A 26,073-nucleotide genomic window follows, 5' to 3' on the forward strand; every position below is an offset into this window, starting at 1 on the left:
CCGCCACAACAATTCTTTCTTCGCCTCTGCAATCAGACTCACAAATTGTTTTAAACATTCACAGATCTTTCATTGTAATTCAACTATGTAAATAGCTACATGTACTTGTATTTGTTTAATAGTTTATTTCTAATGTTTGATGTTGCACAGTGTAGCGAAACAATTTTCAAATTAGTGGACCCCTCCACCTAGTGATGGTCTGGTGAAGCGTCATTAACAGTGTCATTATTTTAAGAGCCCACTAGATAGCAGTCTCTGCATGGTTTTTCTTTGTTTTGAGCAACTGTTCAAATCAAAAATCAATACATTTTTAAACCGATGGCTCCACCTACTGTCCTCTAAACAACATGACACTGTTTCATGAAGCTTCATCAGACCATCACTACCTCCACCAACTCCACTGGCATAAATAATAATAATAAAAATAATAATAATAATGTCTATTTATATAGCGCCTTTCTAGACCAGGGTCGCAAAGCGCTTTGACAGCCATTCACACATACTGATGGGAGTAGGCTGCACACGTGCGCCAAGTCTGCCATCAGGAGCAATCAGGGTAAAGTGTCTTGCTCAGGGACACAACGACACAAGCTTGTCTGGAGCTGGGATTGAACCTGCAACCTCTTGGAATGCAGGCAACCTAAATAAAGGAATAGACTACATAGGATAGATAGATAGATAGATTTACTTTATTGATCCCTCTAAAAATGTACTAATGTGGTGTCTTTGAAATTCCACTAGATGGCACCCTCTGCATTATAATATCTGACTCAGATCTACTACTCTATGAAACCTGGCATCAATTTCAAACTGAGAGTGCCATCTAGTGGCCATTCAAAATGACGTCACTGCATCATGATACAGCATCAGCTGATGCTGTATCCCAAGCTCTCATTGACCTATCATATAAAACACTTATTTTACATAGAAAATAGATGGAAAGCGATGTGACCAGTGTTTCAGCCAAGTCTGAGGTTTGGTTCTAATGTAACTTCACACTCTAAAGCCCTATTCGCACAGGATAGGTATAACCTGGGGACCTCTGGTAATTTGTAATAATTTCAGAGAATGTAAGTAAGTAAGTAATATTTATTTATATAGCGCTTTTCGAGACCAGGGTCACAAAGCGCTTAAACAATCAAAACAATACTCAAAAAAGTACATACTTTAAAGATCAAGATAATACTGAGAACAACACAGGAGTTCGAGAAATTCAAGGAAAAGCCTGAACAAATAGAAACGTCTTAAGATGTTTCTTAAAGGAGTCAGTAGACTCCATCAAGCGCAAAGAGAGAGGAAGATCGTTCCAAAGCTTAGGAGCAACAGCCTGAAAAGATTTCTCTCCTCTGGTCCTGAGCCGTGTGCGAGGAACCATAAGTAGATTCTGATCCACAGACCTCAGAGCCCGAGCTGGGGTGTAAGGCTGGATCAGATCAGTGATGTAAGGAGGAGCCTGACCATGAATGTCTGAGTTTTAATCCTGTGTGAATGCACCATGTGAGATCTGTGATTTATAATGTAGTAATTACGCCGCAAATTACCTTTCTGTAATTCACCAAACACAGATGACGGGTGTTCCCCTTGATGGAAGTAAAGAAGATGTGCGCGCTGCACAGCTAAAAAGTAAGTTCCAGCCTCATACACTCGGTTACACTACAGTAATAGACTGTCTTTTCTGTAAGAATAATGTTGGGGCAAATTTATGTGCAGGGCAGCACTCTCGCTGTTGAGTGTCTTCACAAGTTGAGAAACAAAGAAAATAAGTATTGGGCTCATTTTTAGATCTGTATCTCTAGGTAATGCCAGTAAAAATTAATATTTTACAGACATCTATTATCCCGTGTGAATGCACTTAAAATAACACAAAGGAGGGGGGGTCATTTACAAAACACCGAGGTCCCCAGGTAATACTTATCCTGTGCAAATAGGGCTTAAGTCTGAGTTGTTCAGATGCCAACACCACCTCAACTGATTCTATATGCGGAGGAGCACTGCACCTCATGATGAAACACGCTGGTTTACACATTCACACCCAGCTCAAGGTCAGCTCAAGAGTCCACCGATCAAACGGTTCCACTGAATGCTGAGTGTCAAGTTATATTCAGTGCAGTTCACCTGAGGCCACGTCTCCTGCTACAATTAGTGGAGACATCCACTTATCTTCCTCTCCACGGGTCCAGAGATGACCATGGAGAGGAATCCTGATTTGGGTCATGGCAATAAAAGATCCAGCACCATGCTGCAGAGGTACTCTGAAAAGAGGTGGATCACTGGGGGAGAGAAAGAGGGTGTTTCAGTTCCGGCCCAAACTTAGCCTCAGTCAGTCCTAACTATAGGCTTTATCAAAAAGTTAGGTTTTAAGATGACTCTTAACCATAGAGAGGGTGTTTGTTGTACAGCAGAGGGGCTTGAAAACTGAAGGCCCTGGCTCCATTTAGAGATTTAACGTACAACTAATGGATGTAAAGAATCAATCTGGATTAAAATTACTTTCTGTGATTTAGGATTCAAATAACACAATACTGTAATTACTGCATAGTGTAATGTATACCTTTACCAGTAGGGGGTTCAGAGTCTGTCACATCTGTGGCAAGTGGTGTTGAAACAATACACTAACACCAGCTGCCATGAACATGTGTCTGACTTCAGCTGTATTGAAGATGTAGATCACCCAGTGTGTTGAGTGTTTGAGATTTATGTTTGAGTTTTTTTTTTTAATGTAGTTCAGTTATTTTTGTATCCGATTAGTTTAACCAATGGCCAACATATGAAGAAAGTGTTAAGGGGCCATTTATTTAAAAGTTCCTTGAACCAAATGTTTACATTGAGAGAAGTTATATTTAGTTGGTTAAAAGGAGTGTAACAGTGACAAAGAGAAGACAAATCCTCAATTAAAATGTCCTTGTGAATAAAATTGATACAACTCAAGAGGAATTAAAGCAGCTCTGGGTAGTTTTGTCTACCTTAATTTTTTTTTTACTAAAATAACTTGTGATGACACATCAACTTAAAACTAGTTGAATGACTCATATACCGTGACTTGAGGTGTTTTTTTGTGATTTTAATTTTCACAGTAAAAGTCCTTAAGGATGGTCACCAAGTGTTTCTTGTCAGCCACTACTGACAGCATTACAGATATAAGTAGCCAATTGCAGAGTTTCTCTGAATCCACATGGTTTAAAGCTGCTTTAATTTACTTAACTTGACTTTTCTTTTTTTCCTTTACTTCTTTTCCCTTTCCCTTGACTTGATCTAGCTGTTGTTCCCAGAATCCAACAGAATCAGTTTCAGACCCTGCGAATTATTCCACACAGCTCGTGATGAACCTTCTTTCATGAAGCTGAGACACCGAAAAGTGAACAAATCCATTGCTTTGAATATCTAATGGAATAAAAAAAAACAAGTCATAATTAAATCTGTGGACACAAATATTGAAGGCACGAGCATCATTTTTCAGCATAGTTGCTAAAACAAACGTATTCCATGACCATTTAACGTCCCGTAATCTTTACTTTATTATTGTAAATAAAAGTGTGGCTTCGGTCTTAAATGGACATTTTAGCTCCTCAAACGCCTGCACTTGTGTTGTTCCACCAGGAGAGGGCGTCACATCAATTCAAATACGCAACTCACACACTGACTATGAATGAAAACTATCCTAACGTCCATCAGAACAGCTTGAATAATAACAATAATATCCACACGCACAAAACAATGATATTAGTCAAATCCAAATACACATATAAGGACAATGAACAAGGCTAAGTGCCAAATAAGGTTGTAGAGAAGTAATAATACTGTAGATAATAATATTCAAACATTAACTGAAGTTTAAGACACTTCTGGTTCATCAACTGTATTAAATATTAGCCCCTAGTTACAGTTACTTCCCCAGCTGTTCCTCTAATCTCGTGACGGTTTATCACGCCAAACAGTATTATGATCAGAGTTACTTATTATAATTTGACTTAATCCTCTTATTATTCTCTTGATGACCTCAAACACCCCCAGAATTCTCAAGTGCGGCCAAGTTTTAAGCAGATTCGGAAAAACTCCCAACAAGTGCAGATAAAAAGTTTGTTCAATAAAACAAACGTTTGAGTCATTTATTATTGACATCAAGTTTACTTCACAATGAAGAAAGTTAATTGTTTCTGCTCAGTTATTAGGCACTACTGAGTTCAGAGCTCAGGTTTCTTGTTTTTCTCCCAGAGCATACTTATCGAAATGTTCTGCAGTTAAAGAACAGATCAATGCATTATTGACTATAGTGCAGAGAGTGCTCATATGATAGAAAATAAATACATGGGGAAATGTTTGTTTTTATTACCAGGTATGTTATATTTTTACAAATCATTTTTAGAGAAATAATGAATAAAAAATACTTTGCCGAACAATGTGAAAATGTTGATGCATAATTATGTATTGATAAAGAATAAAAAATAAAACAGGTCAGAAATAACACTAGTTAAAGCTTGTGGAGGGACCATAGAGGAGAAAGTTGCAGTAATCAAATGTACGACTGTAAACAAGGATGGAAGCTGTGTGGACAGTAAGGGAGGAACTGAGAATTTATTTAGGTCAAAGTAGGTAAAGAAGACAAGTAAAAACACATTTTGACAGGAGCCACGTCAATCCAGAGACTTGAGGCAGAACCTTTTTTAAAAGACATCTCAGAGAAAAAAATCTCAGGGTTTCACTCTCAAACATAACGGACCAGGCCAGTGTAAAAACAAACTTTATTCCTTTGGTGTTTGTGCATGTTACAGATGGGCAGGCAATACTAAATTAAAAAGTGGTAAACAAAACAAAACATTAAAGTATTAAAATGACATGAAAAGAGTTTCAAACACTTCACGTACCAATTTCACAGATAAGAGTGCGGGTCGACTGCAGGGAATTCAACTGGAGGCACAAATCAAATGTAACACAGGACAATGAACCCATTTTACAGAACATGCAGCAAGAAGATGAATAAAAGATGTGGATGAAAAATGAACAGAGACTTGAGTCACAAGCGCAACATGAACACCGACATGAAAAACAAGAAGCAAATGCGAGTTAAAAAAGGAAATATTACTGGTGAACCTCAGTCGCTAAGAACGCCGTGAAACATTAAAAACTACCACCAAACACACTTAAAAGCGATTTATCAAATTATTTACGAAAGTAAAACAATGACTAGAACACTCCTTTTTAAATCTGCGTGTAGGCTGTACAGTATCTGCTTGTCGAGGCACTTGGAAAGATTGTACTGCGTTGCGTTTATGTACATTTGTGATGCTCGTAGATTCCTTCCAAAAACCTGATTCACCTTACAGATCTAAAATGGAGCAACTTTGTTTCATCCAACCGCAAACAAGGAGAAGATCACATGACCGACATGAACTGATACCAGATCAGTATTGTAAGGTGGACCCCAGAGGGAGCCTCTGATCTAAAAGTGAGACGAGATGCGTCCGGTTGTGCTTCTAAAGAGTCTCCTACGGCCATGCTGCTGAAGCCGACGAGTCTTCCCTTGAACAAAAACACAAACTACTGGATCTTCAGGCAGATTACATGGATGACTATCAATGCTACATCTTAACTAAAGGATTAGAAGTCGAATGGTCATATTCACAGTCAAACATCAACCTTCCCACGAACAAACTAAAGTCACCTTGCACACACTGGTAAAGAACAACATCCCGTCACTGGTCCCACACAACAAAAACAACACCTCGCATGTGAACAAACTTCAGATGTGAGCAGCCCCTGATGGCCCCTCTGCTTCGTTCGGAGTCTGGATTTAAGGTAGGCTGGAAATGTCTCGCTTTGGAGGTGGTCCCGCCGGCTTGCAAGCAGACCCGTTGGCTTTGTCCTCGAAGATCAAGACCCTGAAGAGACACACAGTGAACATGAAGGTAAACCAGCTTTTCTTTCCACTAACTTGGCTCAAGAGAGTTGCCGCTGTTAAGGAAGTTATACCTGGTCAAACATTTGATCAACTCAAGCCCACCTTATACCGACAAAGGATCAAGACTCCACAAGAACACCAAAATGGTATAATCATTTAAAGAACAACAAAATGATGAAGAAATTAAAAAAAAAATAACAGCATATAGCACAAAAAATACAGGAAGATATTTTACACGCTTTGTTTTTAGTCCTACATTTCCAAAAATATAAAAGGTCCGTGATGCACAAAAAAAATGGACCACAGGGTTATTATGAATCGTGACAGTGTGGGAACACATTTCACCTGATCATTGGTCAATAAAAAGACGCTTCAGCACCACGGAGAGAGACAAGAACTCATCAACAAGCTCAGACAGACGGACAGAGGGTCACGCGAGGAAGATCTGAGTGAGAGCAGATATACGTTTTGTCCGAGCATCACTTAATACATCATTATATATTATAATAAACGTGGTGTGGTCCAGCACAGGAACACAGAAGAGTGATGAGCCTTCTGACAGCAGCTATTCACAGCCTTGTGTCATGTCTTTAATTTCCTTTTTTGGAAAACCTGACTAAAGCTGTGCTAAGCCTATAAGGAGCAACAATCTGAACAATGGAGGACTTACTACAACTACTACTATGACTTCAGGTGACTGAGATCCTCTGGACCTAAGTGAGTTTAAGTTTAAACTTAGACACATACACCGTTTTCTGTAATGCTCGTCTTCCAGTAACTTTGACTCGTATAGAAGACGACCCGACAAGAAACACTTGGCGACTGACTTTTAAAATCCAAACAAAAATAGAAACAATGAATTAAACATGGATCCGCCATTTATAAATATAACATGAAGAAAATGAAGAAATAAAGATGATGGTTCAGTGTGTGTGTAAGATTTCAGAAATAACAAAGCATGACAGTCTGTTAAACTTATCTTTTTGTAAACAACACAACAAATGCTTATTCAGGATAAATTGAAACTCTCTATAAATATTACTATAAATATTTAAGCAGTTTAAATAAACGTATTTCAATAAACTTAAAAACTACATTTTGGTGGCATTTTTAATTACCATCTGGACCTACAAATCTTTGGAGGGGTTAGTCACTCTCTTAAGTGCTGCAGGGCTTTCTTCTAGGCTTATACAGTTTGGAGACACATTTTAACAAAAACATTTAAATAAAACTTGTTTAATGTTCTGGAACCAAACCAACATGTCATGCATGGCTTCTTAAATAAACTACTTCCTGTTCTTATCCAATTAATATCAGACAAAGAAAATCAGATACTGAGGGGGCTACGCTAATAGAACATAAGAGGGTGTCGCCCAAACCATGCTGTCTAAATGGGCATCTCCACCCATGTTGACGTGGCCTAACTGGGTCAAATGAGTCAAAATAAACAAATAACCAAGTAACCACAAGATAAGAATGTAGAAAACATTTGGTATAAAAAAAAATGCAACGACAGAGCATCAGCGAAGAATAATAGTAGTTTACAGGGCAAACTTTGGAAGGTTGAGCGCAAAAGAGGGAAAGTTGTGGGTTTCTGGGCTGGCGTTGTGTAGCTGGGATTATGAGATTTGTCCTCCAGCTTAGTCCAGCAGTCCTGACCTGCAGCAGCCATCACACTCGAGCTCCTGCTCTCTGACCCTACGTGACGCAGGTTTAAAAAAAGCTTATGCTGGCGCTGCTAATTGTTTCAGAATTGCAGTTAATGACACACTGTGTACCGCCAACCCCTGGAAGATCATTACCTCCGTGTTCGTCTCAACCGTTGTGTGTCTGAATGACACAAGTCGGCGGGTAATCAGCCGGTAATCAGTTACCTAAGTACATGATCACTGCTCAGGATAAGGATGGCTTTACTATTGACATGCTATATTGATGGGTTTTGTTACTATGGTGAGCAAGTGGTGACATCAGCGTTTCAGATCATTTTGCTGACGCAGCACAACTGCATTGAGACGTTTACTCACAGCTTGAGCACGGCCGAGCGCTTCCCCAGCATCATCTTGACAAAGTCCCGGTAGTCGATGGTGTTGCTGCTGCTGCCGCCCGTCACCTCCATGATCATCTTCTTCAACTCCAGGTGCGTCTTGGGCACGCCCAGCTTCTCCATCATCCGCTTCAGACCCATCAGGTCTGAAAAGAGAGAAGGCCATGTTTAATGGTCCTCAATGTTAGGTTTGTGTTCAGACCTGCTGTCAATAACATTATTCTTATATCTGTTCCTGAAAGATCCGATGTAACATCATGAACGACTTTAAGCGCGTTTGTCAGCCATCTTTTGAGGAATGATAATCATTATTTGATCCCTATTAGTGTGTCTGTTAATCAGAGTTTAACTTTATTAAAGATATTACATTATTATACATTTATTTATTGTGGCAATACTGTGAAGAGATAATTAATGACATGCACACATGCAAGCACAGCATGTAAATAATCAATAATAACACATCATACATTGACTCTTCAATACAATGTCGCTTCAGCAAAACATTAAATTTAACCCGTTCTGGACTTTGACAAGGTCACTCCAATGCGCTCTTGGGATTTTTGGGATGATTTGGGATTGCCAGCAACTCCTTGTATTGTTGACCACTGTTCCATGTTGTTGCCTTTTTTGTTTATTGTTCTCACTGTTCGTTAGGAATTACTTAGATAGATACATAAACTTTATTGATCCCTCTGGAGGTCTCCTTCGGGAAATTGTTTCAACAGGAATTAAGATCTATGGATCTGTAAAAGGTTACGTCAAAACAAGAAGGAGCCGTTTCGCCTACAGTTAATACAAAACTCTGCAGCCAGAATTCTGACCAGCTCCACTAGAAGAACTCACATTTCTCCGATCCTTAAAACTCTTCACTGGCTGCCAGTTTCTTTCAGGATCAATTTTAAATTCTGGTTCTTACTTTCAAAAGTATTCATAGTCAGGCTCCTCCTTACATTAGTGATCTGATCCAGCCTTACACCCCAGCTCGGGCTCTGAGGTCTGTGGATCAGAATCTACTGATGGTTCCTCGCACACGGTTCAGGACCAGAGGAGAGAAATCCTTCCAGGCTGTTGCTGCTAAGCTTTGGAATGATCTTCCTCTCTCTCTGTGCTTGATGGACATCTTAAGACACTTTTATTTGTGCAGGCTTTCCCCTGATTTTCTGGAACTGCGTTTGTCTTATGTGTCTAGATTTTTCAAAGTATCTTTTTTAACTTTGTATCTTTTTTGATTGTTAGAGCGCTTTGTGACCCTGGTCTAGAAAGACGCTTTGGAGGTGGAGACTTCCAGGATTGATGACATGCTGTGACACACCTCAATGCTTGACCAATCCCAGCAGAGTACATGTGGTTAGGGTAAACATGATTTCATCTCCAGAAAAAGGATGGCTCTTTCTAATGTAAACATGTCAAACAGGAAGGGGGCAAAAACAACTGTGAACAAAACTATACAAACTTAATTTTGAAATATAATAAATCATTCCAACTTCATTGTTAATTCAGTCCTTTCAATGTCAGAAACATTGAGATTGTTTTGCAGGTATTCAGTTATACATAAGCGCCATCTTTCATTTAAAAAGGCTTAAAGCAGTAGATCTGAATTTCGGCCCAAATGGGTTTGGCCAAATACTATATTACTAGTCCAGCCCAAGAACAGAACACAATTTAGTGACTCTGTACCTCCAAAATAAAACTGATGTAAAGTAAGTGAAGCAAGATTCTTTCACTAATGCATCTCTGCAAGCGCGCCTTTTATGAAATAATGAGTTTAAGCTATATTATGCTATTTATGTTCAAAACCATTTTATTTCGTAAATTGACCTGATGCATTTTATCACCTATTCCCTGCATGAATCCCAATCGCATTTTACACTGACCTCCTGCTATTTCTTCCGAGTCTAGGGTTAGTCGTCTTAGAAAAAAAGCATCCGATAGCCTGAATTTGTCAAGAGAAGCAGCTCATCTTCAGTATAATCTCGTCTTAAGATCCATGTCAGAACCAGAAATATCTGTCCCAGTTTCACTGAAATCCCCCTAAATAGTGACAGGACTTTGAACTAGAATAGTTGACACACTACCAGACAATCCTGCACTGGTTTAGATTCTTACAAAGGGGCCATTTTTGAACAAAGGATCCATGCAAAAGGAAATGCAACAGGTTGTGTGGCAAAAGCCTCTCAGCGATGCAGTTCAATCTGTTATTAATTTAAAAGCGACACACAAAACACGAAACCCGAGCCAGCCAACACACACCGGACAGACAATACACGCAGTATTATTTACTGCTCCCTCGTGTCGTCAAATCACTCGAGTCAGATCGTTATCTGAGAGCAGTTGATGTTAATGGAAGCGTTCACTCACCGATCTCTCCCTGGTCGTTCAGGTCAAACTCGGAATATTTATCTGCAAGACAAACACAAGAACAGATGAGTATCAGCGGTATCAAGTGCCAAGAATCTGCAGCTGCCCGACTCTTCAGACGGCTGACGGAGCAGCGGTCAGGACACAGCAGCTGATAATGGCAGTTGTGTTTTTGCATTTCACCACGTATTCTGGTGGTCAGCAGCTCACTTGGAAGGAAGATTGACATGGAAGTTGTCGAGCTAGCATTTGGTTCAAACCATATTCAGCAGTAATAATAAAAATGCTAAATGCTCTCAAAAAATAATTTTTCATTCATCAAAGATGGGGGGAGGGGCTATGTTAGATAACCACTAGATACATACCATCATAAATGTGCTTTACCAATAGCTAGTATTTGTGGATTTCTAAAATCAGGTTTAAAATCTGGCCAAACTAAAAAGATTCTTCGATACACTGGACTGTATCCAGCCTCTGCCAAGGAGCTCATCTTAACCCGAAACAGGATTTTCATCAAATATTATTTTCCTACATTTATTTTATCCGTACAATATGTACTTTTATTAACCTTTAAACATGTTCATGTGAATATTAGTTGAGTTCAAATAGGGCCAGAAGGTGACAGTACTGTACTGAAACCAGAGTACACAACCCAACATTTACTCATCCGTTTCTCATCTTATTATTCACATTTTTTAAATATGTCAACAAAATCAATTCATGTTTTTCAAAGTCAGTCAGATAAGAGAAAGAGCAACCAACATGAATCAAATGATCAAGAGTAGTATTAATAAATGCTAGTGTAAAAGCAGGAAGGATGCCCTTCATCCCTCTGCAAGTGAACTTTATGAAACCAAGTATCTTTCTATGAAAAGCCAAGGATAATAATGTCTAGCTTGAGCCTAAATTTTGCAGTCTTCTTCTCGCAGGAAGAGCTACTCATCAGATTACGTTCTCCATTTATGAGCCACAATAGCAGCTCTGTGTGTGCGGAGTAGAAGAAAGAGAGGGGACTGTGTGAACCCTAAGGGAGGAGAGGAGGACAAAGCTGACCCTGTTCCATAAACTCTGAGAAGTGGGCCTCCACACACACACACTTCTTGAGTGTGACACTTGCCGTAAGGCAGCCTGTTGGTCATCTGCAGCCACAGAAAACGGGCCAATTAAATCCAAGAGTGTTTATTGTTTAGTGTTTATTATTTAAATCCTTCATATCAACAAAGACACAAAACTTTTGAATGTGATTTGACTCAAGCTCTGTGTGCAACATGACCGGAACTGTAAATGATGTTATTCTTGTAATTCAAGAAAAATCCTTAAAATCAAAACTTAAGTGAATCTGATTTGCTCCAAAAAAAGTTTTCTTCCTGTTCAGGCGACACTGGGCTACTTCCTGTTAGGGCAACAGTTTAAGTAAGTAAGTTAGTAAGTAAGGGTTATTTGGAAAGCGCCTTTCTAGACCAGGGTCACTAAGCGCTTAAACAAACAAAAACAATATACAGCTAAAATGCCAATTATTCACAAACTTATTAATATGATTTCATTCACCAAATTGATGATCTGTATTTATTAAGACAACATCGATCATTTTATAAGGAATATTTTTAATCCACTATTCAGAAGAAAAAAAATTAAGGAATTATGAGCTTGTTTTTATAATATAACAAAGAAAATGATTCACATCTGATGCTTCAAGTCAACAAAAGTCATGAAACAACGTTTGATCAAAGTAAAGCTGCAGAATGAAAGCAGCTGAAGCCGTGTGATCACATGATCTGAGCGATCTCTTTGAAAAACACACCTATATAAATACACTGTCACATGATTTGTTTATTTGTCATTTGTACACAAAACGTTTTTATTTTATAAATGTAATAAGAACTTGCGTGTGTGTTGCAGTTCGAGAACTCAGTTGATCAGATCATCTTCATCATCAATACTCACTTTAAGTTACTGATTTACAGTTTTAGTCTTGTTAAACTCATTTTGAGACGTTTCAAATAAGTCCCTGGTCGTCTGTAAATAAAGTATTTGCATTATTACCCGTGTATATAAAATATAAACATTTAGACTGGAGCTTGTTTGCACTATTTAAATGAACGAATATAAACAGTTAATTCAGTTTACATTCATGTTTTCATTTGTTTTTTCTAATCGCGGGGATATTATTTAAATATGTAAATGAGGGCTTGAAAGTGCCTAAATTTGTGTAGTGCACAGATTCATCCATCCGAATATTATTGTGCTGCGTCATCTTCTGGATTTCAGTTTCCGGACATATTTAGTAGAAGATCTATGAAGTTCTTAGTATATGAGGCCCCAGCATTTTAAAATTGATCCTGAAAGAAACTGGCAGCCAGTGAAGAGTTTTGAGGATCAGGGAAATGTGAGTTCTTCTACTAGAGAGGGTCAGAATTCTTGCTGTAGAGTTTTGTATTAACTGCAGGTGAGACAGCTCCTTCTTATTTAGACGTAACCTTAAACTGTTACAATAGTCTAAACGTGAAGACACAAATGCATGGATAACAAACTCCAGATTGTGTTGTGACATCATTTTCCTAAATTTCTAGATTAAATTTTGGGTTAAATTATACAGTTTAGAGTGGTCAGGCCAATCGGCGGAAATCAGATTTACCAGATGATTATTTCGTATACTTTTGTCGTTTATAAAGATATGTTTCATGTGGAAATTGCTTTTTAAACTTTTAACCATTTAGAAAACATGAGGAGTTTCGGCCTGGTGACAGAAGTGAGTTGATTATTAAGATTAAAATTAAGCGTTTTTGACATGAGGATTTAAAATATATTTAAATGTACACAAATGGCTGTTGGATTGATTATTTGTGCAAGTTATTTCTACACCTCTCACAGACAGCAAGACCTCATTTAATCCATTATATGAGGCTGTAAATGGTCAACTACTACAAAGCTCATTTTGAAATGTAATCCCCTGAATAATTTCAAAGGTCACATTGGAGTGTAGAAGAACGGCAAACCCTGACTTTGACATCAGATGACATTCAAATCCCCTTAAAAGGTGAAGTCAGGAAATGGATGCAAAGTTCAGATAAGAAGAGAAAACATGACGAAACTCCAGATTAGCTGGAAACACAGCAAAGAATAATGGAATGAGCCTTTTCTTTTTTTTTTTTCACTCCCTGGAGCGATGAAGCAAACCCAGGAAAGTTCTGGTTATTGAAACAAGTAGAGAAACGCCCCTCTGCATTCCTCCGGGGCCATTGAGGACTCAATCTTGCAAGCCTCTCAGAAAGAACAGCAGCCTTTCCCACAGAGAACAACACAATACTGAAGAAAAGGGTGAGAGGAAAAGTCAAATGTCACTCGAAGAAAACTCACTTTTGAAGCCTTCCAATTTGTCCGGAAGATCTTCTTCATCCCTGTATTTCTGGTCCTCCATGTACTCCTGAAAACGGTAGAAGGCTTACGTTAACTCAGTGACAGTCACCTGCTGAGTCTTTATACACGCCATGTTTCATTTGGAATCAAAGTCCTAGTGACCCGCAGTGAAGGCTTCCTCTTGAAACACACAACCTTGATATAAGCCCCTTAATGCTGCCAGAAGTATGACAAGACATGTATACTAGTGACTAAGTTCATGCGTTCAAATTTTCTTTTTGCAAGTGCAATCATTTCAAAGGACAAAATGTTTGGAACAAGGTGGCTGCAGGGGTATCTTGATTATCAATCACTCAAATGTGTGAAATGAAAAGAACAAAACAGAGCGCACACTTTAGGGCACGCTAATTGATGTCAGCTGAAGAAAGGTTTATGTCAAGATTTCCACAGTTGCTTTACAATTTCACATTCAACAAGAGTTATTTATGACACAAATGGCAAACGTCAGTGAAGCCCATTGTTACCAGGAAGGGATCATATGATGGAAGCTGTGGCAGGCTTTGACTGCAAGAACAGGAAACTCTGTGTTTGGTTCATGTGTGTAGCCTTATCGAGTGTTCATCAATTATTGTTATAGTCCATGAGACTCAATTCATCTTTCTGGGTCCTCCTATCACATGACCCTAATTACCACCGACGATGATGATTTGTCCATGTTCATCTGTGAGTCAGTTTTTAAACGTTTTCATAGTATGGCGACTCACTTGTATAGGTGCTGGCAACAACTATGGCAGCCCTCAAGAGCACAAATTGGAAACTTATCTTGAACAAAACAATCTATGCAGTAAGATCATCAAAATCATTTGCAGGGTTGAGAAAGTACACACAGTCAATATTGGTGTGGAAGCGCTTCTTCAACTACAAGCAACAAGCTCACCACCTTTTGATACAAACACAAGGAAACGATTTGAATCATTTAATTACTTACAATCAAATCCTTCACTTATTCCTCCAGAAGTAGAACAAGTGTGGAGTCTATGAAGATGCAGCTGAAGAATTCTCCAGGCGTGCGTTCCCTAATGAAATTATAATGATGCAATCTGCTGTGAGGGAGTTCCACTTCACACGAGCAGCAGAATAGTCTGCGTTGACCTCCATGTGTCTGTCTGGTGTGTGATCCACTAGCGGATGTTTACCATGAACAGCTGCACAATCCGAACTGTGATGACCACATTGGAATGTTTTCTCATGAGTAAATTTATCATGAGTAGAAGAAACAAGAATGTCATGTGACTGACCTAATTTCCTAGCTACATGGGTTTTACTAGAATAGAATGTAATAGTACTGTAGAGATGCAACGTTCCCGCCTAGGCTGCAGCTGCAGGAATTCTAGATCTAAGAAATTGATAACTAGAAACTGATTTCAAATTAAAATGTTAAAGTCTGCATAATTTTCACTGAAACTACTTGGTTGACTCTCTAACTTTGATCCTGGTATCATTCAACCGTGGCATATTTAGCACAGTTCGGTATTACTGGGTTTCAAGACCGGGCAAAGGTGTGAACTAACCGTCACACTAAGGGGGTGCAAATGTAATTTCTGATTATTGCTAGTCTATATCAGGATTTTATTGAGTATAGAAATGTGTAGCCCCAGATCAATTAGGGTGAACATGACTGGCCGAAGGGACTAAAAGGAATGCAAGTATTTCACAATACATCTGGCAAGTAAACTTTTTACATCTGAGCCAGACTCTGATATTTGGAGACCAGAAGGAGAAGTGGTACTGACTGCCAAAAAGAGGCCAGTGTAAATGTGTGCGTATGATGAACAAGCAAGTTAATATTTGACTTCACAGTTGTTGTGAGTAATCAGAATACACTAAATGGTTGTTAAGTACAGTTGAGTTGTACCTTTAACTGGGTTTTCCACACCCTTAAAAAAGGCACAAAATCTTGATAGTGCCCAAATCTTGAACACTTTGATAAAGGGGTTCCTGGATGTCGTCATTGGGATATACATATTAAAACATATTTCATGTCATTTAAAAATCAAAGGTGGACAGGAATAACAAACGTGTGACAGGAATCCACTCATCTGAGAGAAGACAAAAAAACTGTTCAGACACCTGCTTCACTTCAGAGATAGTGAGTCAAGGACACGATTAGAACCTTCTTCCTCTCAGCAAAGATAAAGGAGTAGAAAAACACATTCTTATTGCGTCAAACACTGTTTCTTAATTGTATTTTGCCCAAAAAACTTTATCCGTAACTCTGTTTTTTGAAGCCAGTTGTTTTTAAAAAAAGATCAAGATTAAGATAGTTTCGGAAACATATTCGCAAACCTTCATGATTTATGTACAGAATGGGAAGTTAACCAAGGCAATATGAAAGATTCAGTGCTCTTTGTGAGCAGGCATACAAGTAAATACATGAGGTCACTGCTACAGCAAATAGCTGGTATTAGTATTTCAAGGTCCAGGGAAATTCTTTTGCCACTGAAGAACAGGAAGCAAGGGAAGGTTAGGCATTACATGCAACACTGTGAAGATGAATACCGTTTTAAAAAGAAGCTAAAAGTTTACAAACCTGGTGACATTGTTCCTTCACAATCCCACTCCTGCACTTCTAGACTACAATCCAACCAAAGAGTGGACTCTCCCAAAGTTACCATGAATAATACATCTAACAAATTGAGTGCATTCTTCTGTCAACTTGTTTCTGAACCTAAATGATTGAAAGTTTCCTAAATCATAAAGAGAACGTGGATTTCTGCATGAGTCATGTATGACATTCTAAATATATCCAAGAGGATTAGCTTTAGCAGCCTCGCTAATGTAACGTGTAATCTATGTGCGAACCTCTGATTCATAAAAAGCTATTATTAGACAGAAGATCTGATCAAATCAATGAACACTGAGAGCATTTGTGCCAACACAGATGCTCCCAGCTGCTGCTCACTGAGACCTGAGCGCCAGTCTTCCACAGAGGAGCTGATAACAAACGTGTGACAGGAATCCACTCATCTGTGGGAGACAGTTCTGACTGAGAGAAGACAAAAAAAGACTGTTCAGACACCTGCTTCACTGCAGAGATAGTGAGTCAAGGACATGATTAGAACCATCTTCCTCTCAGCAAAAATAAAGGAGTAGAAAAACACATTCTTATTGCATCAACAATAATGGTTGTTATAGTTAATGATACAATATTTAAAGTAGTTAAAATGTTGAACGAAACTACTAAATCTTAAATCTAACTCATTGTTATTGCTTTTCAATGTGTTCTAAATGTTATACACCATCCTCTAATGGATGGGTTTGAATTTACATGACATTTAATGTTAATAGTCAAACCTCATTAAAACATTTTTTTTTGCTTATTTACTTACTTTTATTTAATATTTAAACTATAGCAAAGACGACTACTGGTAAAAATTAATTTAATATTTTTTGCCATATATTGCATTTAAACAAAATAGTTATCAATCCCACATGTAAAGGGAATGTAATGTTTTGGTTCATTGGTACTTAAGGGTTGTACAAAATGTTTATTTATATTTAAAAAAAAATCTTAAAAGTTAAAATTAACATTATTGCAATTTTTTAACATAATATAAAACACTTCAATATCACAGATCAAATATTTGTACACCATTTCAGAGGTTGCCCCCGGTCCTTGGGTTTGACACGTCAACTCTCGGCTGAAAGAATGAACTTGAGGCAGCGTTTAAAATTGACAGAACAATATACTGATGAATAGCTTTATACCACTGGTTCTGAACCTAGGTTCGACCCCACTTGGCCATCACTGGCTACTGATGATCATGCTACACTGCTTGGCCAATCAGTGCTGAGGGGAATTAATTGCGACTGTCGTGGTAGTACGTCGTGTTATTCCTTTGTTAATATTTTAATCCATACTAACTATGTTGGGCAAAAGAAGAAAGTGGACTGACGAATATGCACAACATGGATTCACATGCATCACGGAACGTGATGGGAGTGAGCGTACTATCTGCATGATTTTCAAAGCCAAGTAGAGCAACTCTAGTCTCGCACCGGCAAAACTAAAGGAACACTTCTTGAAGCTGCATGGAGACGGGGAATACAAGAAATCATATTTTATTTTTCATTAAAGAGGGGTTCGGTGAATGCGCATATGAAACTGGTGGGGTTCAGTACCTCCAGCAAGGTTAAGAACCACTGCTTTCTACATTTGAGACCAAAGAAGCCTTGTGACCCTGGTCTGGAAAAACATTTTCAAGATCCAATTCTCATGCAAGTGCTTAACAAAAAGTGGTTTTAATTCAATTCAATTTTATTTACCATTTATATTTTACCATCAGAAGGAGATCTACAGAGGGATTAATAAAGTGGATCCATCTATCTTTCTATCCAATTGCCAGGTAGCATCATTCGAGGCAGATGTGAAAACTGCCAGATATCCAAAGGTGAGCATGAATTAAAACCTTCTAAAATATGAAATATTAACTAGACCTAAAAAAGGGACCAATGGAAGCTGCAAACAGAACGCTGATTTTATTGTATTTGACTACAACTACTTTCCCACAACATATAGCAGTAAAATATAGATTATATATAGGCGGTTCTCACTATAAAAGGCAGACCAAGTCCAGTCCACATGCCTCACACATCAGCACAGATGGATCTGACAGCCTGTCACGACTCCACAAGTGAATCCCTCAGCAAAAATAATCCATAACACACACACCTCCTAACGAGTATTTGGGGAATAGTTTATTCCCAGGGGTCGTGAATCCTTAATGGTGCGTTCAATGTCAAGTGCGGATTCCCTAAGTGGCCGTTAGAGACGCGAGGACAACATACCTTGTTTATCTCCTCCAGCTTCTCCTTCTGCTGCTCCTTTAACAGACCGAAGGCTTTCCCCCCTAAACCGGAGAAAGAGCACACGCCTTATTTTTGTTCAAAGAAAGAGAGATTTGGTCCAGAAATGATGGATTTTTTTGCGGACTAGCTTGACGACCGGCCTGCTGATGCTCTATTGTAACAAGAGCTTGAGCTAGCGACACACTCCCAGCGATCTAACATCTTCTCACCTTGAGCGCTTTGATTCGAAGGCATCCCGGAATGTATGTGTTGTGTTTCTCTCTGCAGAAGATACAGATCCACGCCAGAAGACTGCACGGAGGACACGGTTCCTGCTGCTCTGTTATACACTGGACATACTGGTCAGCGCGGCACCGGCGTCAAACTTAACGATGCTACACATGTCACATCCGGTTGCAATTCCATAATAAAGCAAATTGCACATGCGGTCATTTTTCTTTTGGTCATTGGATTTTGTAGAATCCGTTTTAACGTCAATATATTTTATAAAAGACAATTATTATATGCTTATTTACAAAACAATAACTACAATAAGACGGAACACCAAATTAATTAAAAAAAATATATATATCAATAAAACCTCACACGGGCAGGTTGAGTTGATATTAAATTAATCATATAAAGAAGTTCGTTTTTCATCATTAAACACTAAATCATTTTAAGGAGAAAAACGCGTTGTAAACACGGTCACGTAATTTGTAATCTGTTTTACTTTGAAATATTAATTTCCGGTTCGAGTAGACACTAAATGATGGCGATAGAAATCGACTTTCTCTACACTAGCACCATCGTGTGGTCAGTGACGATATTTTTTCTGTTCCGGGATTAATTGATGCCTGGGGGGAATACCCACAATTGTACTTCATTGTTACCTCACTGTGGGATTAACACATTTAAATCCTGAACTCACTGACCATCAAGGAACATTTAGAGATTTTTACGGACACATTTCCTTCAGAGGAAGAAGTAGGAAGTGTTTTCATGACACTTTGGTTTGAAGCGAGTGTCGGCCTTAAGAAGGCAATAACCACCCAATATAATAGCATAAAAGAAGGAGTCAGTTTAATACTCTCTGTGGCTCCAGGACAGATTAGAGTCTGACGAGGAGTCTGAGGTTGGTGCTAGGATTAAGATTTGATGACTTAAATGTGGGTAATTTGGGACCTTCTGGCAATATACACGTACATGTGAAGGTTTTTTCAACTAACTGGATCTTTATAGGGATTTTATACTTAAACTCAATCTATTTTCACTTCTATGACATGTAAAAATGTGGCTTGCTAAGCTTCTGTTGTTTGATGACATCATTCCTCACAATAATGAGATGTGGTGTGTTTGCAACAATACAGTCTACAGCAGTTCTCGACTGCTGGGTCAGGACCCAATTTTTCACTTTGTGAAATAGTGATCATTATTTACGACAGTATACTTTATGGTTATCTAGACAGCGTTGACCAAACATGGCAGTCCAATCATAGCAGCCTCAATAAGCATCTGCTCTATATGTAGAACCTTTTTTGAACCTTAATCATTTTGCAGTGATTTTCTCCACAATCTATTAACTTTCTACCCTCATCTTACTCTTATGTTAAGATGAGCTACTTTATCAAGTTATTTTGGATTACATCTCAAATTCAGACTTTTTTAGTCTTTTTTTTTAAAGCAACACAACACTATACTGACACAGTAACCCACCATTTTAACTATCCACTGATATAAGACCCTCCACCAGCAGGTTGACCGACTTTTTGAGGTGTGGCTTGCAAGCCTACAGGAAAAAACATCAGAAAACCAGAAGAAACTCTGTGAAAGCTTCATGAACCAGTATCCTTCCTTTCGGAGCCCACTAGATGGCACCGTTAGTCTATAATCGAACCTCACCAACTGATATGACACAGACAACTTCGGTCTGGCATCCAGCAACCTGACCTGGGATTAGCATTAGAACATGATAAAAAAAAAAACCCATTGTATTGCTTTAAATGTAAAATGTGAATTTCTCACATTTTCTTTGTACTTTCATGACTAAACAAAAACTAAAATGAAAATGTAAAAGCTTTTTTTTTAAATGACATTAGAAACCTTTAAATCAACAGAAGGAAAACCCTTGTGAAAGTGATCCAGCTCCAGGAGGAACAGCAGATGATTCATCACTCAAAGAAAAAATAATAGAATAAGAATAACCCCCAGTCCTTATGTAGCCAGGCTGACACACAGCCATAATTCTATTGACCAGGCCATTCTTCCACATCTCAGCAGCAGTGATTTCATGGACCTCTTCTGAAAAAAAAGTCACCATTAGAATGATTCAAGACTTGGTAGTATCCTCTACTTTACTACTACCTATCAGACTGCAAGCAACCACTCTACCATCTGAGCTTTGACGACCCTAATTGTAAATAGTATTTAAATGTCCTGTGAATAAACGGTCGCTTTTAAAACGTTCATTTTGAGTTTTATTAAAGAATCTATTAAAGAATCTATGATGTGTTTATGAAAGTATATGAATATCAGCAGCAGACTGTAAATCCTGTGCCTACTGTAGTTGTAAACACAGTTTTCATTGTTACATGATATGAAACAAAAACTCAATTTTACTCATATCCCTAACTATCTGGTTGAGGACTGCAACAGTCCAGAAGGTTGTAGATAGTTGAAGAAGTCAGGTGTGGGTTTGGATCTCTGCCCAGTGGAACCCTTAGATTGAACTCCACAGCTTACCTTAATATACTAAATGTTACAAAATGATCTTCTAAAGGTTACCTGACCCTGTCACATCACTGAAAGTCACATTTGCAACAAGGAAAAAAAAAGTTCAAATTCATCTGTGATAAACTATTGTTGCATCAACTCAGCCCAGACTACCTGCTTTAGAACTCCTTCTGGGAATCTCCGGGTCTCCTCAGGCTCGTCTAGGTCTACCAGAATAAGAAGCAGTCAAAATCAATATAAAGTCAAGTTGGACCTGGAAAGAGGTCGTTTCTGCTTTCATGTTTGCCTCCTGGGTGAAGCTACAAAACCTGCTGCTTATGTTTATTTCTTCAAGAGTATTGATCAAACATAACACCTGCTTTCTGGGAGAGAGCCTTCAAGGCATAGTTTTCTCAGCGGGGCTGCAGCAGGGCAGAGCAGCTAAAAAGCCTTTAGACTTAGTTTGTTTTTAACCATACCTCTCGACGGAGTTCTTTCATTTCATATAAAAAACACAAAGCTATGTTTGCACAGAGTTCAAAATGTAGAAATAGAAAGACTGTCAACTGCTCTTTTTCACACTTTTAATCATGCAAGACAAGCCAAAACCATCACGTCACATCAGAGACAAAATTAAAAAAAAACAACTATAGGATATACAAGAACTGTGATTTCTATATTATAATATAGATTTAGATATATATTAAAGCATAACAACAACGGTGCAATGAACAATTTTGATTCCTTTATATACAATTCAACAATTTAGTAACCTAAACAACTCAACTAGGAACGGAAAGTCCTTTCAGCTCTCCCATAGGTTATCACAACATTAACAATGTAACATACCATAAATGTAAGTTAGTAAGTAAGTAAGTAATATTTGTATAGCGCTTTTCTAGACCGGGTCACAAAGCACTTAAACAATCAGAACAATAATCAATAAAATAGATGCTTAAAAGGTCAAGACAACACCAAGACAAACACAGAAGTCTCAATGAATCAAGGAAAAGCCTGAATGAATAAAAGTGTCTTCAGATGTTTCTTGATGGAGTCAATAGACTCCATCAAGAGAGGGAGAGGAAGATCGTTCCAAAGCTTAGGAACAACAGCCTGGAATGATTTCTCTCCTCCGGTCTGGAAGTGTGTGCGTGGAACCATCAGCAGATTCTGATCCACAGACCTCAGAGCCCGAGCTGGGGTGTAAGGCTGGATCAGATCAGTGATGTAAAGAGGAGCCTGACCATGAATAGCTCTGAAAGTAAAACCAGAATTTTAAAATTGATCCTGAAAGAAACTGGCAGCCAGTGAAGAGATTTAAGGATCGAATAAATGTGAGTCCTTCTACTAGAGCGGGTCAGAATTCTTGCTTCAGAGTTCTGAATCAACTGCAGACGAGACAGCTCCTTCTTGTTAAGACATTTAAACAAACTGTTACAATAGTCCAGGCGAGAAGTCACAAACGCATGGATTACAAGCCCAAGATCATGCTGTGACAACATTTTCCTAAGTTTAGAGATTTTTCTCAGTTAAAGTTGAAAGTTGAAAGTAGAAATCAAAAATCAGTTTTTGATTTCTAGCAAACAATTGACTAAACTGTTCAGCCTCTGGCTCAGTTGGATCAAAAGAGCATTAGAGCTGGATGTCATCAGCAAAAATGTGGTAAGAAACATCATTATCTCTGAATGATTTTACCGAGGGGAATCAAGTATAGCAAAAACAATAAAGGACCCAGAACAGAACCTTGAGGGACTCCACACAAGAAATCCGCCGATTAAGACCTAATTTGATTGGCAGATACACTGTAACTGCGCCCAGAAAGGTATGACAAGAACCACTGTAACACAGACCCAGACAGTCCCACTTCATCCCTCAGTCTTCTCAGCAGGATCTGGTGATCAACTGTGTCAAAGGCTGAGGACAGATCCAAGAGAACCAGAACAGTGTATTTAGCCGAGTCAGCCGACATCATGATGTCACCGGACACTTTCAGGAAGGCTGTCTCCGTAGAGTGATGTTTGCAGAAGCCAGACTGAAACTTCTCATGGATGTCGCTCTGATCCAGGAACAAAGACAGCTGCTCAGACACGCCTTCTCCAAGATCTTGGACAAGAAAGGGAGCTTAGAAAAGGGGTAGAAAAACCTGAGGTCAGTCGGGTCTAAGCCTGGCTTTTTCAACAAAGGTTCCACAATGGCATGTTTAAATGCATTGGGAAAAAACCCTGTGGAATGGGAGAGGTTTAACATTTTGGTAACCCAGGGGCCAATTACATCTAACACTTTATTAAAGAGCCTACAAGGAAGGACGTCGGACGAGCAAGAGAAGGGGTTTCATCGTGCTCACCAGTGCCGAAATATCACCAAGAGCACTGAAGGAAGACAACAGCAGGGGTTCCACACAAAGATTCTCTTTGATCTGAGCAGGAGACATGAGAGAATTGATCGTGTCAAACAACACTTATCTTACTTTTCTTATTTGTTGCTACCTGTTTCCAGATGTAATCAGATCTGACAGTTTACACCATCTCATTGTATGAAGACATCAGATCCCTGAGGTGAAGTCTGTGCACCTCAAGATCACCTCTTTAAATGTTTTATCAATGATGCTTTGAATATTAAAAAAGGCATGGGGAATAAAAACATCAACAATGTTGTCATTAGACACAATAAGTAAAGTAATAGTAATAAAATAGATACAATAAATACAAATATTGTGGAGAAAGTCATATTAGAGAAGGAATATATTTTAAATATATAATAAACGGTATCAAACCACAATTTAATTTAAAATAAATAACTATCTGAAAAATGCTTCCTTAAGAAATGTCCACAACAATAAAAAGAAAAGTACTTCAAGACTTTATATAAAAAATAAGAAAATATCAGATAAAAAAATGTTGAAAAATAAATGATTCTAGTTAGAGTCACTCCAGCACCAAAACTGCAGTAAGAACAGATGATAATAATTCTGGGTTATCAATTTAGTCCTGAGTGCAGAGGTAAGACAGGTTGAAGAAAACTTCATGAAAAAAATTAAATCTTGAATCAGCAGAGAGAAGGCATGTCTCAGGCTAACTAGTTCAGGGGCCAAAGGGTAATTGCATCCTGCAGATGTATCACATCTCCTCTCATGTTTGAGTCAAACGTGTCAAAAGTCAAGCGTGTCAGGGAAGTAGGGACACATGACTGCAGGCAGCAGATGAAATCACAAGCACCAAAGGTGAAAGTGTATTTCGGGGACGTTTTATATTCCCGCACTACCAAAGTTAGCCACACGAGGGCAGCATTCTTTCACGAATCTTGTCTTTCTGGCTCCTCAAACAAGAAATGAACAAATATTGACAAACTCAGTTCATGTTAGAGGCTGCTCACAGCAGATGATATCGTGTACTACTTGATACAGATGCTCACAGATTCGACTCACACCATTTAACGTGTCTGAGGAAAAAAGATGTAGAGCTTACTCCAGTAATACAGACAATTCAACTACATAGAAGTCCAAGGGCAGACCCAGGACACAGCTCCTCAAACTCAGTTGACCACGAGGCTCCTGCGACCAACCTAAATGGAAGAAAGAAAATGTCAAAGACTAAAATGCTTGCAGACACTGTCACATGGCATTTAAGACACAAGTGCTGTGAAGCTGAAGTTAGCTTAGCATGCAATACATGGTGATCATTGGTCTTTCGACAGAGGAGTCAAGGGCCATGGTGTGACAACTACGAGAAAATTCTGATGTTGTGTAACATCTGCGGCGACATCATTGGAGCTGTTGCTGGGAAATAAAGCCTGACTTCTATAAAACAACTTAAAGTTCTGAAAAACCTCAGCTGTGTACGACAACTCGACCTCTGTATGAGAAACGTATCTGTGTACCAACCCCTAACCATAACCTAAACTTCTGTATGATAACTCTGCCAAACTAACTAAAAGTCTGTACTGCAACCTCAGCTGTACACTTCTCATAAGCTTTTTTTGTTAATTACCTGCTGAAGAGCTATTTGACAGATGCTGAGTAAATGTAACCTTGGACTGTTTGAGTTTAAAACAGTATCAACAGTAAAAATAGTAATGAAAGCTAAGCAAGAGAAATATAAATGTAATCTTAGCATTAAATGTATGTAATATTAAAGATGTTTTTTGGGGGAATTTTTTGTAAAGTTTGAGGAACTCCACCATCTGAACCTCTTCAGCTACAAAAGCAGATTCAAAAACACAGAAGACTTTTAAAGAATGATTTGCTGTATTGTTGATGAGCACTCAGAGAATAGTTTGGCCTCAAGGATGAGAACACGGCGACCTCTGCAAAGTACTTGAAATGGAAGCTGTCACTGTTGGAGATTTCCTCCAAAGAGTTTGTCTTTGTGTCTCGACACTCAGAACAACAAAGTCAGACTCACAGCAGTTATTTAAGGCTCAGCCATGGCCCTTGGTGCTATCTCTTTTTTTCTCACTCACCTTCTGTAGTGTCATCACAGACATTCTTTGGTGAAAGAAAAATAGACCGGTGCTTCTGTGAGGGGAAATGAACATGCGATGGGTATATTAAACCCTTGTCAGTCTCTGGGTCAAGGTGAACAACTTCTACCTCTGCATATGTATTTATGGAAGTCAGGGAGGTCGTTCACCACAATTACCACATTTGTTTTCGGGCCACTGGGCCACCTTGACCCAGAGATAACACAATGGTTTAGGAGTGTTGAAATAAAAATAAAAGTTTGTGGAGTTGTGTGTGAGCGGTTGTTGTAGTGTATACATATAAAGTGATTGACTGGCGACATGTACTGCCTCTCAGCCCAGGTATCTGGGATGAACTCTTGCAACTCTGTATATGGAATAAGCAGGAAGTAATGAA

At 38.6% G+C, this 26,073-nt stretch overlaps 1 protein-coding gene across 1 annotated transcript; it reads right to left on the reverse strand.

Moving 5' to 3' along the window:
- Nucleotides 1-4,722: 4,722 nt before the first annotated feature.
- aif1l (allograft inflammatory factor 1 like) lies at nt 4,723-18,867 on the reverse strand. Its single transcript, XM_087792143.1, has 6 exons — nt 18,737-18,867; nt 18,507-18,568; nt 13,659-13,725; nt 10,302-10,343; nt 7,921-8,086; nt 4,723-5,876 (listed from the first exon to the last, which is right to left on the reverse strand). Exons 1-6 carry the CDS (start codon nt 18,759-18,761, stop codon nt 5,789-5,791), a joined length of 450 nt encoding a protein of 149 aa, XP_087648269.1. The 5' UTR covers nt 18,762-18,867; the 3' UTR covers nt 4,723-5,788.
- Between the last annotated feature and the right edge of the window lie 7,206 nt (nt 18,868-26,073).

The sequence above is a fragment of the Callionymus lyra genome, chromosome 5, assembly GCF_982586985.1.
Source record: "Callionymus lyra chromosome 5, fCalLyr1.hap1.1, whole genome shotgun sequence".
NCBI lineage: Eukaryota > Metazoa > Chordata > Actinopteri > Syngnathiformes > Callionymidae > Callionymus > Callionymus lyra.

Bases quoted from the DNA above. Each gene is read 5' to 3' on its own strand.
- aif1l (XM_087792143.1), bottom strand. From the start codon at position 18,761: ATGCCTTCGAATCAAAGCGCTCAAG. The intron at 10,344-13,658 runs GTGAGTTTTCTT...TTTGTCTTGCAG, and splicing joins CAAATTGGAAGGCTTCAAAA to ATAAATATTCCGAGTTTGAC. The intron at 5,877-7,920 runs GTGAGTAAACGT...GTGTCTCTTCAG, and splicing joins CGCTCGGCCGTGCTCAAGCT to GGTCTTGATCTTCGAGGACA.